This window comes from Furipterus horrens, unplaced genomic scaffold (genome assembly GCF_987537825.1).
Source record: "Furipterus horrens unplaced genomic scaffold, mFurHor1.1.pri manual_scaffold_13, whole genome shotgun sequence".
NCBI lineage: Eukaryota > Metazoa > Chordata > Mammalia > Chiroptera > Furipteridae > Furipterus > Furipterus horrens.
The window spans coordinates 20,481,943-20,498,206 of record NW_028327183.1 but is presented as its reverse complement, the minus strand read 5'-3'; the positions used below and the strand labels follow the sequence as shown (position 1 = coordinate 20,498,206).

At 40.0% G+C, this 16,264-nt stretch overlaps 1 protein-coding gene across 2 annotated transcripts in view; it reads left to right on the top strand.

The window, feature by feature from the left end:
* Positions 1–3,345: 3,345 nt before the first annotated feature.
* Positions 3,346–16,264, top strand: part of CFDP1 (chromatin remodeling protein CFDP1) — a 99,747-nt gene continuing 86,828 nt past the window's right edge. Inside the window, exons 1-4 of one of the 2 annotated variants that reach the window (XM_090260599.1) lie at positions 3,346–3,555; positions 9,305–9,422; positions 11,548–11,767; positions 14,342–14,469. In XM_090260599.1, coding sequence (XP_090116725.1) covers positions 3,492–3,555; positions 9,305–9,422; positions 11,548–11,767; positions 14,342–14,469 — 530 coding nt within the window. In that variant the 5' untranslated portion in view covers positions 3,346–3,491. The remainder of the gene's footprint in view (positions 3,556–9,304; positions 9,423–11,547; positions 11,768–14,341; positions 14,470–16,264) is intronic. The other variant, XM_090260600.1, reaches the window with a different exon arrangement.

The following is a 16,264-nucleotide window of genomic DNA, read 5'->3' as shown; positions in this document are numbered from 1 at the left end:
AAGAAGATAGTCACAAAAGACCACATGTTGTATAATTCCATTTATTTGAAATGTCCAGAATAGGCAAAGCTATAGAGACAGAAGGATAAGCCGGAGGCTGAGGATGGGGGGAGAAATGGGGAGTGACTACAAAAGGGTAAGAGGTTCCATACAAATGTTCCAAAGTTGATTGTGGTGATGATTGCACAAATCTGTGACGGTATAAAAACTACTGAATTGAGCCCTTTAAATGGGTAAGTTTTATGTTATGTGAATTATATTTCAGTTAGGCTATTTTTAAAGTTTGCTGGTATAGAGCCACTGTAATGTGCTTTTAATCACAGATGTGTTTCATCTATTCCTTGATTTGGGTAACTCTAGGACTGGGTGACAGACCCAGTCTGGTCCAGAGTATCAAGGAGCAATTTTCAGCTGAAAAAAAAAATTATGTTTCATCTGCATTACTGCCTCCCATAATTGGATTATAATTAAACAAAAAATTAGTCTGATAAAATGATAAAGATTATATATGGTTGTACTTCCATATGGATTAACATGAAGGACGGATTCATGTGGATGATGTCTGAATTCTAGAATAAATCAATTCTTATTGTTCTTGGTAGTTATGTCTATAGTCACACATTCAAGTAGTGAATCCTGAGTCACTATTGGGGGCAATACAGGGTTGGGTTCCTGTGGGTCTCTGATCACATTTTCATCAACTGATCAATACATAACCTTTTTTATGTGTGTTTCTGTTTAAAGACACCTTATTTAATATAGCTTTCTTATAAATAATTACATGGAGTATTTCTTCACAATGAAACAATGTTTCAGTCAGAACATTTTTGTGTAATGCACTCTACAATAGAGATTGTATTACTTTAACTCTCAGTCACACAAATATAGTACACATACATAATACAGTAAAAACAGTATAACATACTATGCAATATTCACATACTGTAAACAAATACAGTACTCTGAACTTGTACTGTATACTGTACAGTAATACAAATAAAGTTTTACAAAAGCATTAACTAGGATCTTACTGTTAATGGAACTGAAGGATGTGTGATTGCACAGTGCACAGTGTGGCTAAACCTCCCGACCCTGGCTTGCCCCCATGAAAACCAAGGGAGAACTTGGTGGATCTTACTTAGCAGAAAAGTGAGAGGGTGGCAGTTCAACATCAGGAGTTTGGCTCTCCTGACTTCTTCACGGAGTTGGCAATTTTTCCTCCCAAACTGGGTTTATAAGTTGGGTCGACCTTGTCTTCTTAGCTTTCTGCCTCAAGCCTTTAAGCATCTCAGCCTAAGGGGCAAACACAGTGGAGATTAAATTCTTAGATCTGAGGCTGCAATCAAACATAGGGTCACATTCTTTCATCTCATTGAATATTGTTTCCAAGGCAGAATTCCATTCTGATATTTGGCCACTGTAAGAAGGACAATTCTTGGAGTCTTAGGTTGACTTCCATTGCTGTCCTCATCATTGCTGCCTCCGATGCCTTGTTTGGCCATCCTCTCTGGGTCTCCATTGGTGGCTTCTACTGCCTTCTCTGCCAAAATTTCCTCCACATCTTTTTTCTTCATGTCATCAAAGCCTTTTCCACCTATTCACCATGCTATATGCATTATGTTTTTGACACTGTTCTTAAGGCTTTGTATACCACCTTCAAAGCATTCAAAATTTTCCACACAGTACAGCCAAAGATTTTTCCAACAGTTATTAATAGTAGCCTGCCTGATGCTGTCCAAGGCTGTGCCAACATAATCAATAACGTTGCATAAAGTGACTGACTTCCAGTGGTCCATCATGGTGGTATCCTTGTTGGCACTGAGAGCCTCCAAAGCTTTGCTGGTATAGAGTGCCTTGAAAGCTTCTATTATGCCTTTATCAAGGGGTTGAATGAGAGACATGGTGTTTGGAGGCATGAAAAGAACCTCTACATTGGTGTGGGCATTTTGGAGTTCTACACAGCAATGGCCTGGGGCATAATCCAAAATTAATAAGACCTTGAAGGCAAGGTTTCTGCCCTGGAGATAGTATTCAACTTCTGGTATGAAGCAGTTGTGGAACCCATCGGACGTCATCTATGCCTTTTTGTTCCACCTCCAATGGACATCTTTTCCCTTGAACTGTTTGAGGATTTGGGGCTCTGTACACCATTAGGGGTTTGCACTTAAAGTCTTCTGAGACATTGGCGCACCATAGAAAGGCTGCATAGTCTCGGAAGGATTTAAAGCCAGAAGCTTTGGAGGCCATTTGCATTATGTAGGTTCGTTCGCCAAGGTCCTTGTAAAATAAGCCAGGCTCATCAACATTGAAAACCCGCTCTTCTACACACCCCTTTTCCTGTATAACACTTATCAAGTATTCTTAAAATCCTTCCACAGCTTCCTGGTCTGCAGAACTTGCCTCACCTGTGGTAAATTTAACATTTTTCACAACGTATTGCCTTTTGAAATGTGCAAGTCAGCCAGCACTAGCTGAGAAGGGTTTAACATTTTTCTGACCCTGAGTAACATGACCATAAATTTCTTTGAATGTCATCTTCACAACAATGCTGTCCACCACACCTTTTTAAAAATCTATTGTCATCTCATGAATCCACAAATTTAGCCGCTTTCCCTTCTTTTCCGTAGCTTTTTCATGTACTATAGACGTCACGTTAGCACTTTCTGGAGCAGCCTTGAGTACAGATCTGCGAATTTCCTTTTCTTTTTTCTTGATGTACCGAATTGTTGATTGATTAACATTGAACTCTCGGCCAACAGCGCTACAACACATGCCTGAATGAAGCTTATCTAACAAACATTTTCTCCGTAACGCACATCATAGCCTTCTTGCGCTTAGGAACGTTAAGCAGCACTTCAGCACTACGTTTGAGAGTCACTTTAAACAGCCAAGTCACTAGGAAAAGCACAAAAATGCAAAAAAAAAAAAAAAAAAGTGGCACTAAATAGACTGTGAAAACCACACTTATACACAGTATGAGAACTGAACCAAAAATGTGATCGCCTGCCTTGCTCGTTGTCAGCTGATAAAACGCATCCTTGACTCAAAATTTTCACCCTCTGCTCATGTCTGCAAATAACCCCAGAAAGCATCGTGAATATTGACTTTGGGATTACAATAAAATTTAGCAAGTAAGCGAATTCGAAAATACCAACCTGTGAGTAGTGAGGGTCAACTGTATTCCCACAGACATGTAATTTTATTTAAGCTTACTGTATTTCCTAAATTGAGACTCGGCAGAGCTGAAGACTACAAGTCCCAGAATGCATCGCTTTACACGAAGCCAGTGCTCCATCAATGTCCACAATAACGTCAGGCTGAGGCATTGGGCTGAAAGTGTCGCGTTCCCAACACGTATACTTTTGGCGCATGTGCACACGCTGATGGGTTTTCCTCCCAGCCTCTGCTCTTTGGTCTCCCCCTAGACAGAGCTTTGCCTTGAAATCAGCAACTACGATCCTCTGGCTTGACCCGCCCCGCGTTGCAGCAACATGGAGGAATTCGACTCCGAAGAAGTCGACTCCTCAGAGGAAGACGATGACTACGTGCCTTCGGGTAAGCTACGCTGCTTGGGCCCCGTGGCCCCGGTGGCCCATCTGCACGGTCGTTAAGCATCCCTGCCGCTTGCGCCCCTTTGGCTCAAGATGTGTGCATGTGGACATCTCGCGCAGCCTCTCCGGGCGGCCTGACTTCGGCCGCAGCCTCCTTTCGGAGCGTGGGAACCGTCGCGTGAACACGGCTCTGCCTCGGGGCGTTGGCATTGGTGGGCAGTCTCCTAATCACACCAGTGCTGAAATCGTCGGAAAGGCAGTCAGCGTTGAATTGCCAGCTAGCATCACTCCCAGGATAGGTCTGTCCATTTTCTGCCCTCAGAAGGGATCTGGTTGGTAGAAAGTTCACATGCTTTTTGCCTGTTTGCAACGTATATGCCCATTGCTCTCATCTAAGGTTTTATGTATTTTTTTGTAGAGGCATCTCAAACCGAGCGGAGCCAAAATAAATCTTGTCACCCAAACAAACCGATCTCTTCCAGCATCCTGCGCATCCCCCAGACTTTCCCATCTTGTTAAAAAGTACCCAAACAATCGCTTAGGTAGAAAACAAACAAACCCCCCTACAAATGGAGTCATCCATATTCCTCATGTTTGGTTCAACTGATCAATAAGTTCTGTTATGTCTATTTAAAAAATTCACTTGTCACCACTCCCTTACCAGTCTCACTGCTCCTGAACTACCCTGATCCTTAATTACGATTTGTCATAGGTTCCCCACTGGTTTCCCTGATTCCAGTCTTGTCCACTTGCATTGGCCAGAGTGATCATATGAAAACTAGTTTTTATTTTAATTAAAAAGGCTTGTTTTGAAACCAACCATACACCTTACAAAAACCGCCCTTCCCTCTGGCTATCATCAGCCTGTTCTCTGTATCTACGAGTCTTTCAATTTTGTTTATTTGTCTGTTCTGTTCTTTAGATTCCACAGATAAGTGAGATCCTTCTCTGACCAGCTTAATTTCTCTTGGCGTAAAGCCTTCTAGGTCCATCCATGCTGTCGCAAATGGTCAGATTTCATTCATTTTCTTTTTTTTATGACTGAGGAATATTTCATTGTATATCTGTACCACCACTTTTTATCCACTTGTCTTTTGATGGACCCTTGAGTTCCTTCCCAATAATGTAAATAATGCTACAATGCACATACGGGTGCATATATTTTTTTGAGTTAGTATTTTGGGTTTATTCAGATAAATGCCCAGGCGTGGTTATAGGGCAATTCCATTTTTAATTTTTTTGAGGGACCTCCATACTGTTTTCCATAGTGGCTGCACCAGTCTGCATTTCCACCAACATGTATGAGGGATCCCCTTTCTCCACATCGTCACCAGCTTGTCGTTTGTTGATTTATTGATAATAGCCATTCTGAGAGGTGTGAGGTGGTGTCTCATTGTGGTTTTAATTTGCATTTCTCTGATGATAGTGATGTTTAGCATCTTTCCATATGTCTGTTGGCCATCTGTGTGTCCTCTTTGGATAAATGTCTATTCAGGTGCTCTCCCCATTTTTAAAATTGAATTGTTTGTGTTTCTGGTGTTGAGTTGTTTGAGTTCTTTATAAATTTTGGATATTAGCCCCAATGATGGGATGTATTCATTGGTGAATATCTTCTCCTGTTTAGTACGTTGTCTTTTCATTTTGTTAATGGTTTCCTTCGCTGTGCAAAAACTTTAGTTTGATGTAGTTCTATTTGTTAATTTCTTCTTTTGTTTTCATTGCCTGGGGAGATATATCAGAAAAAATATTGCTAAGAGACTTTACTGCCTATTGTTTCTTCTAGGAGTTTTATGGTTTTGAGCCTTACATGTAAGTCTTTACCCCATTTTATATTCTTGCCTCATATGTCTTACATTAATTGACCATATATATAGGTGTGGGTTTACTTCTGGGCTCTCTTTTCTGTCCCATTGATCTATATGTCTATTTTTATGCCAGTACCATGCTGTTTTTCTGGCCCTGGCTGGTTTAGCTCAGTGGATTGAGCGTCGGCCTGCGAGCTAAGTGTCGCTGGTTCGATCTTCCAGTCAGGGCACATCAGAGAAGGAAAACTCTGACTCCAAAAAACCTCCTCTGCCTTGCGGCATACCTCTTCAGGGGAAAGGCTAAGGGAGTAAACCCTGACAGAAAATCCGGAGCCGGAGTCCCTAAGGCGGTTTGACGTTGTAGTCAACACCGGCAACTCCTGCGGCGCACCTGAAGCCAAGCTGTATTGACTCGTCTTTCCCTTGGACCCTTCAGCTGCGAAGAGAGGGGGGGTCTGCTGCATGGGCAACAGCAGACCCTCCATATCACCCTGCCCAGGCTCTGTAGCTTCAGCATCATCGCAAGATGTCGATTCAACACGGGAGGAGACAGATACCGTGTCACTCCCGAGTCGGACTGCACAGCCATTCTCGGCGGTGCAGATAGACTCTTAAGAAGCTACACCATCGTCTCTCGAGACGGACGGCTGCCGACGACGACGACCTTGTAGTATAGTTCAATATCAGGTAGCGTGATACCTCCAACTTTGTTCTTCTTTCTCAAGATTGCTGTGGGTATTTTGGGGTCTCTTGTGGTTCCATATAGACTTTTGGATTATTTGTTCTAGTTCTGTGAAATATGCCATTGGCATTTTGATAGGAATTATGTTGAATCTATAGATTGCTTTCTTCTACCTAAATTTTAAGTATTGTGCCATTATTTTCTAGCTCCCAGTGTTTTTTATTAAGAAATCTGTTTTGGTCCTGGACTGGTGGCTCATTTGGTTGGAGCATCGTCCCATGTACCAAAAGGTTGCAGGTTTAGTCCGTGGCCAGGGCACATACCTAGGTTGTGGGTTTGATCTCCAGTCACGGCAGGTACAGGAGGCAGCCGATCCATGCTTCTCTCTCACACTGATACGTCTCTGTTTCTGTCCCCGCCCCCTCACTGTCTTCTCTCTAAAATCAATAAACATATCCTTAGGTGAGGATTTTTTTTTTTTTAATTTGTTTTGTTGCTTGTTTCTGCCCATTTATATATGATCTGTTTGTTTCTGGAGGCTGATAGTCTTCTCTTTGTTCTTGATACTTTTTCTTTTTTCTGATATTTTCTGGTCATTCACAATGCCTTGGTTTCAGTCTGTTTTCACTCATTGTGCTTGGCTTCTGGGAAATTTGGTTGGTTTGTTTGTTTTCTTGTTTCCTCTTATTTTTCTGAAATCCTCATTCATATGTTGAATCTTACATTAGCTATTCTGGACTGGTCCTCTAATTTTTATTTATCTCCTATTTTATAACCCTTGGACTTCTTTTTACTTTATGGGAAATTCTCAGTATTTTGTGTTTTACCTTATCTGTTGAGTTTCCCCTTTCATATTTTTAATTTTAAAGAACTCTTGTTCTTTGAATAATCTTTTATAGCAATCATGTTCTTGTTCCATAAGTGCAGTATCTTATTGCTGTATGATATTAATAATACTTAAATTTAAAAAAATGTCAGCTTCAATAGCATTCCCTCTTTTCAGTGTACAGTTATGAATTTCAACAAATGCTTAGAGTTGTGTAACCACCACCAAAAGTGGAAGTTCCAAGGTTGTCCCCTAGTCTGCCCCCTGACACAAAATAACAAACCAACCCATAGATCAGATTATCTGTGAGAAGAAATAGTTTTATTTCTTCCTTTTCCTTAGTTGTACCCTTTTTTTTTTTTGACAATGTACATCCTTGCCTTGTTTCCAATTTTAAGGGGAAAGAATCAGTATTTCACCATTTAGTATAACGTTAGCTGTAGGTTTTTCAAGGCTGCTTTTTTATGTGTGTGTTTTAAGCATTTTACAGTGACTAACTCAGTCATGGAAAACTACCAGACATGTGCTGTTACTGTGCTCTCCATTTTACAGATGAAGGAGCTGAGGCCCCCAAAGTCACCCAGCCAGATAGTAGCTAAGCTGGGATTGGAACCCTGGCATTCTGCATATACTGCCTCTTACACATGCCTTTTATCAGGTTAAAGTTTCCTCTATTCCTAATTTGCTGAGAGGTGAATTTTGTCAAATGCTTTTTCTCCATCTCTTGACTATGTGTGTGTGTTTTTCCTTTGTCTGTTAATGTGGTATATTACAGTGATTGATTTTTAAATTTTGAACAGCTTTTTAATTCTGGGATAAAACTCAGGTGGTCATAATGTACTATTCTATTTATAGATTACTGAAAATATTTGCCAATATTTTGTTGAGGATTTTTTGCATCTGTGTTTATGAGGGGTGTTGGTCTGTAGTTTTCTTATAATTTCCTTGTCTGATTTTAGCATCAAAATATGCTAGCTTCATAAAATAAAGCAATCTTCATTTCCTCCAAGGTGATTTTTATTCACTCTATGTGTTTGTTTTGGGCTATATTATGTTAGATGCTTTCTCAGATTTTCTGTGATTCTTAGTTGCTTGGCTCCTATTTAAGCATGGGGGGATAAAAATGTGAGGTAGGCTCTGAGTCTTTGGACGATAGTTGTCCATTCTGTGCTTTATTGTCTATAGGGTTGTTCTGCTTATTCTTTTTTTCTCTCCTTATAGTTAGATCTCCTCAAGATCATGGAATTTGATCTTGATTGTTTTAATTTAAAATGTGCTTATTTCATTAATGAGACTGAGCAACTTTTTACATGTTTAAGATCCAGAGCCATGTGCATCTCTCTTTGCTTGACCCGTCTGCAATTTTTGTCCATTTACACGATGAGCTTTACAGAAAACTAGAAAAACAGACAAACATTGAAAAATAGAATCATTACATTCCCACCACCCAGAGATTATCAGTTTTAATTCCTTAGTGAATATTCACTCTGATCTTTTTCTATTCCCAGGTATAGATATTTGTATTTTCCCCAGCCTGAAATTATACTTTCTCATGTTTAGTGAAAGCAGTCAGACACACAAGAGTACATACTGTTGGCTTCTGTTTGTTTAATGCTCAAAAACACACAACTGATCTGCGGTATGAGAAGTCTGGAAAGTGGGTGCTTTTGGATGGGGCTGGTGGCTAGTGAGTAGAAGGGGGACAAGGGACCTTCTGGAATGCTGACCATTGTGTTCTACTTCTTGAGCTGGGTTCTGGTTATTGAACTGTACATTAGATTTGTATGTTTTTTCATACATGTGTTATGTTTCAAACACAAGTTTATATGAAGTAAAAAAGCTACTTGAATATCCATGTGGGCAGGATTTATCGACTGGTGCCCTCAGTGTACGCAGACTGGTCATCCAGGTAGCACTCTCACCGGGGATGCCTGAATGTCAGTGTCTGAGGATGGGGAATAGACATGTTTGTCCTTTCTGCTTTGTCTAACTGGGAGTCTAGACCTCTTTCTAAACCACTTTTATTGACAAGACAAGGTACTATTTGCCTGTTTGTGAAAGATATTCGAGATGAAGTGGGAACATCAGTTTCTTCTTTGAAAAGTGCAGTAGGTAGAATTAGAATTTCTATTCATTCCATCATTCATTCATTCAGCCATACCTATAAAGACAAAACAGGATCCACGTCCTCATGGTGTATAGAGCATAGCAGAAATTGCAAACACTAAATATAAGTGGGATGAATTATGGAGGAAAATATGGAATACTGTGGAAGCCAGAACTGGGAACTTGGCCTAGTCTCCAGGGTCAGGGAAGACTTCCTTCAGAAAGTAATATTTTACTTAGGTGAAGAACAGAGGAAAGTACTAGACTTTTTGCTTAATGCAGATATCTCATCTTGATGTGAAAACCTTTATTAATGTCTGTCATGTGATTTCAGGTGAAGAGTATAGTGAAGATGATGTAAATGAATTAGTGAAAGAAGATGAAGAGGATGGTGAAGAGCAGACACAGAAAACCAAAGGGAAAAAAAGAAAGGCTCAAAGCATTCCTGCCAGGTGATGCTGCTCTTAAGACCTTTAGAAGTCGGGGCTATTGTCACAGCCGTCCTGATGACTGGCGTTGGTCTGATAGATTTCTTGCTGCTAGGGTTTCTTACCTTTTTCTCTTTGAGCATTTGGAGACATTTTAGGATTGAATTTTTGGTCTCTGGCAAGCTTTAAAATTTTTTGAGCTTTAATTTAAAAAATAGGTAATATGTACATATAGTTAAAATGAAAAACTCAGTTAGTACAAAAATGTGGGCCCCACCTCTAGCCCTTGTTGCTGTGTCTCAGATCTATGCTGCCAGGGGTATTCTATGCATGTACAAACATATATGTAGGTATTTCCTATTTTCTTTAAAAACAAAACCAAATAATACTATACTCTACTTTTTGTTTCTCACTTTTGTTATTTTACATCTTAGAGATGATACCATGATAATACATCTAAATATACCTTATTCTTTTAATTGGCTACATAGTATTTCATTATATGGATAGACCTTACTTTATTTAAGGATTCCCTTGTTGAGACACATTTGATTTGTACCCCGTTTTTTTTTTTAATCCTCAGCCAAGGATATGCTTTTTGATTTTAGAGAGGGGAAGGAAGGGAGTGAGAGAGGGAGAGAAACATTGATGTGAGAGAGATTGGTTGCCTCTCTGTATGCGCCCTGATGTGGCGGCTGAACCCACAACCTAAGCATGTGCCCTGACCAGGAATTGAACCCACGACCCTTTGTTTTTATGGGACGATGCTCAAACCAGCTGAGCTGCACAGGCCAAGACTGTGCCCTAGCTTTACTACAAAAAATGAGACTACAGTGAATATTTTTTGTATGTATCTTCATATGAATGTGGAAGTATATCTGTAAATCAGATCTGTAGAAGTAGAATTGTTTGACTCAGAATTATATGCAATAAAAAAGAATACTTATAGATATTAGCAAATTACCTCCCATAGGCCTGGTACTGAATTATATTTTCACCAAAAATTATGAAAATTCTGATGGATAAACTACTCCTTTCTTTGGCTATAAAGGTCCTGTACACTTGCAGTCATTATCCTAAGGGGGACCCAGACTGGCACTATCACTGTGTTCTCCCAGAATTTCAGTCATGTCCTTTATAAAACGCAATGCCATGGAATTGTTGGTGGAGGTCATGGCTGTCTTTGTTCTGGACAAGATAAGCATATAGCTCCCGGAATGGATCATGAAATCTCTGGAGACCCACTGACTGACCATGTTGTGTTTCAAAAAGATATGAAAAGTTATGCTGAAGAAGACCCTTATTTTTATTCTGGGTGGTCTTGAACTAGTTGTACACAATCTGATTGTGGATAAATCTTTAATAAATATCTTGTATGGTTTTCAAAAGAAGAAGATGTTTCCTAAAAAAAAGAAAGAAAGAAAAAGAAAATTCTGATGGGTTATTGAACTCAGATAAGAGAATCTTTTATAGAAGTCTTTTATTCTCTTTGATTGGTGTTTCTATTTTTGAACATTGAAGCAAAAAAGCAGATTGTAATTTATAAGAAGGGGAAAAGGAATTTTAGGTATTAGATTCTCTTGAAGTTAGAATCAATTTGCTCTCATGAGTTTTGGGCCCAGATCCTTTGTCCTTTAAATATTTTGTATTTCAGCTTTCATATCTTCAGAAAGTGAGAAGGAATATGATCCTCTTCCCCCTACTTTTCCCTGGACAATTCTAGGAAGAAACAGTGAAAATAAATTTGAGGCTCTTCTCAATGGAACACATTCTCCAAATGTAGTGACTTCCGAAAATCAAGAATATCTGACAGATATGTGTTCTTGGAACACTCTTTCTGAACAGATTGATTCTGTGGTGATTTTGGGTGTTTTTTAGTCCTGACTTAGAAGTATATAGAACACTATATTTTGATCCTAAGTGTTTGAGGAGGAAGCTAAGAGCTCAATTCTTTTTTACTTCCACAAAATCTCAATGTACCTCGTTATGCCCCTCAATGTGCATCCTAATCAGTAGTCCTAGAGTGGACATTTTCTCAAGTTTGCAACATTATGTTTAGATTTGCACTATGTTTGGATTTGAGGAAGGGCTAACTGAAGTCATTTTGCATGTCTTATCTTTCCTTTTCCTTGTGATTGTTGGTGATAAGGAAGAGAAAACAAGGTGGCCTCTTATTAGAAGAAGAGGAAGAGGAAGATGTCGGTGGGGAATCTGAAGGAAGTAGCAAAGAGGAGGAAGACACGGCTACAGAGCAGGGAGAAGACACTGGGTCAGAGGCTGCAAGGAAAAAGAAAGAGGATGAACTGTGGGCCAGCTTCCTCAGCGATGTGGGACCAAAGTCAAAAGTGTCCCCAAGTCCACAAGTTAAAGTAAGTTGATATGTGAATGAGATGAATGTTTCCCCAGAAATAACCAAAGTTCTCCAGATAGATTTTTAAAATATATATCCTACTGATTATGCTATTACAGTTGTCCCGATTTTACCCCTTTTGCCCCCCTCCGCCCAGTACCCCCATTCCCTCCAGCAATCACCCCCTTAGTTCATGTCCATGGGTCGTGCATATAAGTTCTTACCTAGGCTTCTCCATTTCCTACACTGTTCTTAACATCCTCCTGTCTATTTTGTACCTACTAATTATGCTTCTTAATCCCTGCACCTTTTCCCCCGTTTTCTCCCTTCCCCCTCCCAACTGATAACCCTCCACATGATCCCCATACCTATGATTCTGTTCCCGTTCTGCTTGTTTGCTTATTTTGCTTTTTAGGTTCAATTGTTGATAGTTGTGAATTTATTGCCATTTTAATGTTCATAGTTTTGATCTTTCTCTTATATAATTCCCTTTAACATTTCATATAATAATGACTTGATGATGATGAACACCTTTACCTTTAGCTTGTGTAGGAAGCACTTTTATCTACCCTTCCATTCCAAATGATAGCTGTGCCGGGTAGAATAATCTTGGCTGTAGGTCCTTGCTTTTCATCACTTTGAATACTACTTGCCAGTCCCGTCTAGCCTGCAAAGTTTCTTCTGAGAAACCAGCTGACTGTCTTATGGGAACTCCTTTGTAGGTAACTCTCTGCTTTTCTCTTGCTGCTTTTAAGGGTCTCTTTATCTTTAACTTTTGATGTTTTAATTATGATGTGTCTTGGTGTGGTCCTCTTTGGGTCCACCTTGTTTGGGACTCTCTGTGCTTTCTGGACTTGCATGTCTATTTCCTTCCCCAAATTAAGGAAATATTCTTCCATTATTTTTTCAAATAGATTTCCAATTTCTTTTTCTTCCCCTTTTCCTTCTGGCACTCCTATGATTCAGATGTTGCTACATTTGGAGATGTCCTAGAGGCTCCTTAGCTTATCCTTGTTTTTCTGGATTCTTTTTTCTTTTTGCTGTTCTGACTGAACGTGTTTTATTTATTTATTTATTTATTTATTTTTTAATGTTCCAAATTATTGATTTGATTCTTGGTTTCATCCCCTCTGCTCATGGTTCCCTTTGGATTTTTCTTTATTTCACTTAGTGTAACCTTCATTTCTGCCTGGGTCATTTTTATCCTGTTGAAGTACTCAGTGAGTTCCTTGAGTATCCTGTTAACCAGTGTTTTGCTTATCTCCATTTCGTTTAGTTCTTTTTCTGGGTGTTTTTTCTGTTCTTTCATTTGGGCCTTATTTCTTTGTCTCCTCATTTTGGCAGCCTCCCTGTGCTTGTTTCTGTGTGTTAGGTAGAGCTGCTTTGACTCCCTGTCTTAGTAGCGTGGCCTAGTGTGGAAAAGTGCACCTATTAGTTGTATGGGGTGGAGCCTTAGGTAATCGCCAGGGCGGGGCAACCTCTGTCACATTGCTTTGTGGCTCTGTTTGGTGGAGGGCTCAGAGGGGGACAGTGCTGCTGTCTGGTCTCTGGATTTTGCTCGGGAGTAAGCTGTTTCCTGGCACACCCTGTTCCCAGTCACTTCAGTTTCTCCCCACGTGCCACTGGTGCCCCTGTGCCAAATCCCAGATGAGGTGAGTCTGTGTAAGGCCTAAGTCCATTGTGGGCCCTTTAGGAGGACTCTCCTGAGCATCCTACAGTTTCTTCTGCTGCCCCACTCCCCACTTGTTTACAGCCAGAAGTTATGGGGACTTATCTTCCTGGTGCTGGCATCCTGGGCTGGGTGGTCTGGTCTGGGGCTGGGATCCCTCCCTCCCAAGGTATCACTTCTGATTTTTTATCCACTACATATGGACGTGGAACCTGCCCCCATTCCATGTCTCTATGCCTCTTCGCATCTCTGCCCCTCCTACCCGTCTGAATGAATGTGGCTTCTTTAAATCTCTTGGTTGTCAGAGTTCCATATAGCTTGATTTTCTGACAATTTTGGGTGATATTTGTTTTGTAGTCTAGTTGTAATTTTTGCTGTCAGTTTGCAAGGAGACGAGGCGTGTTTACCTACGTCTCCATCTTGACCAAAAGTCCTCCAAATAGATTTGTTTAAACTTTATAAACTGAGATTTGAAGCTTACAGCAGAAAACAGACTATATAGATGCCTTTTTTTAAAAAGATTTTATTTATTTATTTTTAGAGAGAGGGGAAGGGAGGGAGAATGAGAGGGAAAGAAATATCAATATGTGATTACCTCTCAGAAGCCCCCAGCTGGGGACCTGGCCCACAACCCAGTCATGTGCCCTGATGGGGAATTGAACTGGTGACTCTTTGGGTTGCAGGCGTGCACTCAACCCACTAGGCCAGGGCTATATAGCCTTTTGATAGTAACTCTACTAAGTGAAAAACAAAGCATTTCCTTTGGAAGGAAAAATAAGCTTTTTCAATCAAATTAATTTTAAATAGCTCTTTAACTGTTTAGAGATGAAACATTTAAGAATAGCCATAAACAGCATGTTTGAATGCTTCTTTTAGATTTCATACTTGTGTGAAACTGATTACATTTCTTACTTTTTTTCATAGAAAAGAGATGAGTCTGAAGAGACTAGTTCATATAAATTGTTGGTCAAAGTAGAAGAGCTAGAGAAACCTAAAGAAAAAGAAAAAATTAAAATCACTAAGGTGTTTGATTTCGCTGGTGAAGAAGTCAGGTAAGATGACCTTCACAAACTTCGAAACTAGTTCTTTTCAAAATAAGCATCTTTCTAAATGATGTTATGAGTCATTGTCCTCATTCTACCCTATTGTAATATTTTGGAAGCATTACATTTGAACTCAAGGAACACAGTGGCTCTGTGAATTATCAGAGAACATGAGAAAAGTCCTTTCACATAATCTAGCTTTTAGATATCGTGAAGTGGTTGGCTGAATAGAAACAAGAAAATGTAAGAGTGAAGTATATGGTTTCACATGGTCATGTTTTGTGACTTTGGCTAAGTCATTTCTCCCTTATTACTTTCCTTGACTGTGAAGTATGAGTCCCAGTGAAGTCTCTAAAATCAGGTAAGAATTAAAGTACCAGGAGAGAAGTTTGGTTCCAATATTATTTCCTCACCTTAATATTATTTTTAAAATTGATTCATGAGGTTTGTCACCAGTTTAGGAAAACAGTAGGAGCTTAATAATCTGGCTGTTCCAGGTCAGAGCCACATGTCTAGAATTCCCTCTTTCCTACTTACTTAAATTTTATTATGTGAAAACAGCAGATATCTAATTTAGAACTAAATGAGAAGAGATGAAGCACCTATCAATACTTTTTTAGGTTATCACATTTATTTCCTTTGACAGTAATTAATTAGACCCGTGTACTCTCTGAAAGATCATTTCCCCTAAAACTGATTTTCTTTTTTTAATCCTCACCTCAAGAGGTGTTTATTGATTAGAGGGAGAAAGGGAGAGATAGAGAGAGAGAGAGAGAGAGAGACATCAATGTGAGAGAGAAACATTGGTCAGTTGCCTTTCCTATGCTCCCCAGCTGAGGGTCAAACCTGCAACCTAAGTATGTGCTGATGGGCGTCACTTCTCTTGAGAGCCCCATGTTGGGCGCCAGATGAGGCCGAGCTGTCTCCAGTGCCCCAACTCTGTTGGAAACTTCTCTGTCCAGCATAGGTTTCAGGACCACAGTGGAACAAATTTATCCAGGACACTGTAAGTTTGTCTGGCGGGGGAAGGAGGTGGCTATTCCCTCGAGGGGAGAAAGCGTAAGACCTCCGTTCCTCATGCTTTTTATTGAGACGGATATGCATGGGAGATACAAGGTCAAAATTCATAAATCATCAATAGCTTTTAGGCGCCTGGATTACAGTTGACAGTTACAGATTATAAGTATCAATATAGAGGGCACAGTGACCAATCTGTGTCAGGGTCTATTAAACATCTTGGTGCCACACTGGCATTAAGTGCAAGGCTTCTTACATTCCTTGCTAGAGATTGTTTATAGTTAACTGAGAGATAAGAAAAGCAGAGCACGCTCTAAAGCATAAAAAGCATTCTTTAAATCCATTTTCCATGGAAACCCTCTGAGTGGCCTTCAGTCCTGTCTGCCCCGCCTTCTAGTTTTCTGTTGAGACTTTGAGGCTTGGGGGGGGGGGGGGGGCTGGCTCATGGCTTGGGTTACAGTTCCTGAAACCACAAGGAGCGGTCCCCCACATGTGCCCTGGATTGAACCTGCAACCTTTTGGTGTATGGGACAGTGCTCCAAACTGGCCAGGGCTAAAATGATATTCTTAAAAATAGTACCTATTTTTCACCACTTATTTCATCCAAAGAAAATAGATCTTGGAAAGAAGAATTGTCATTATTAGTTTTATAAATTGTGTAGAGCAAAACTTTGTATTAGTTAAAAACATTTTTTTCCCCAACTTTTTCTTCTGAGAAATTTCACTTAGAGAAAGGTTGTGTTGCTCAGTGGATTGAGCTCCAGACTATGAACCGAAGGGTCACTGG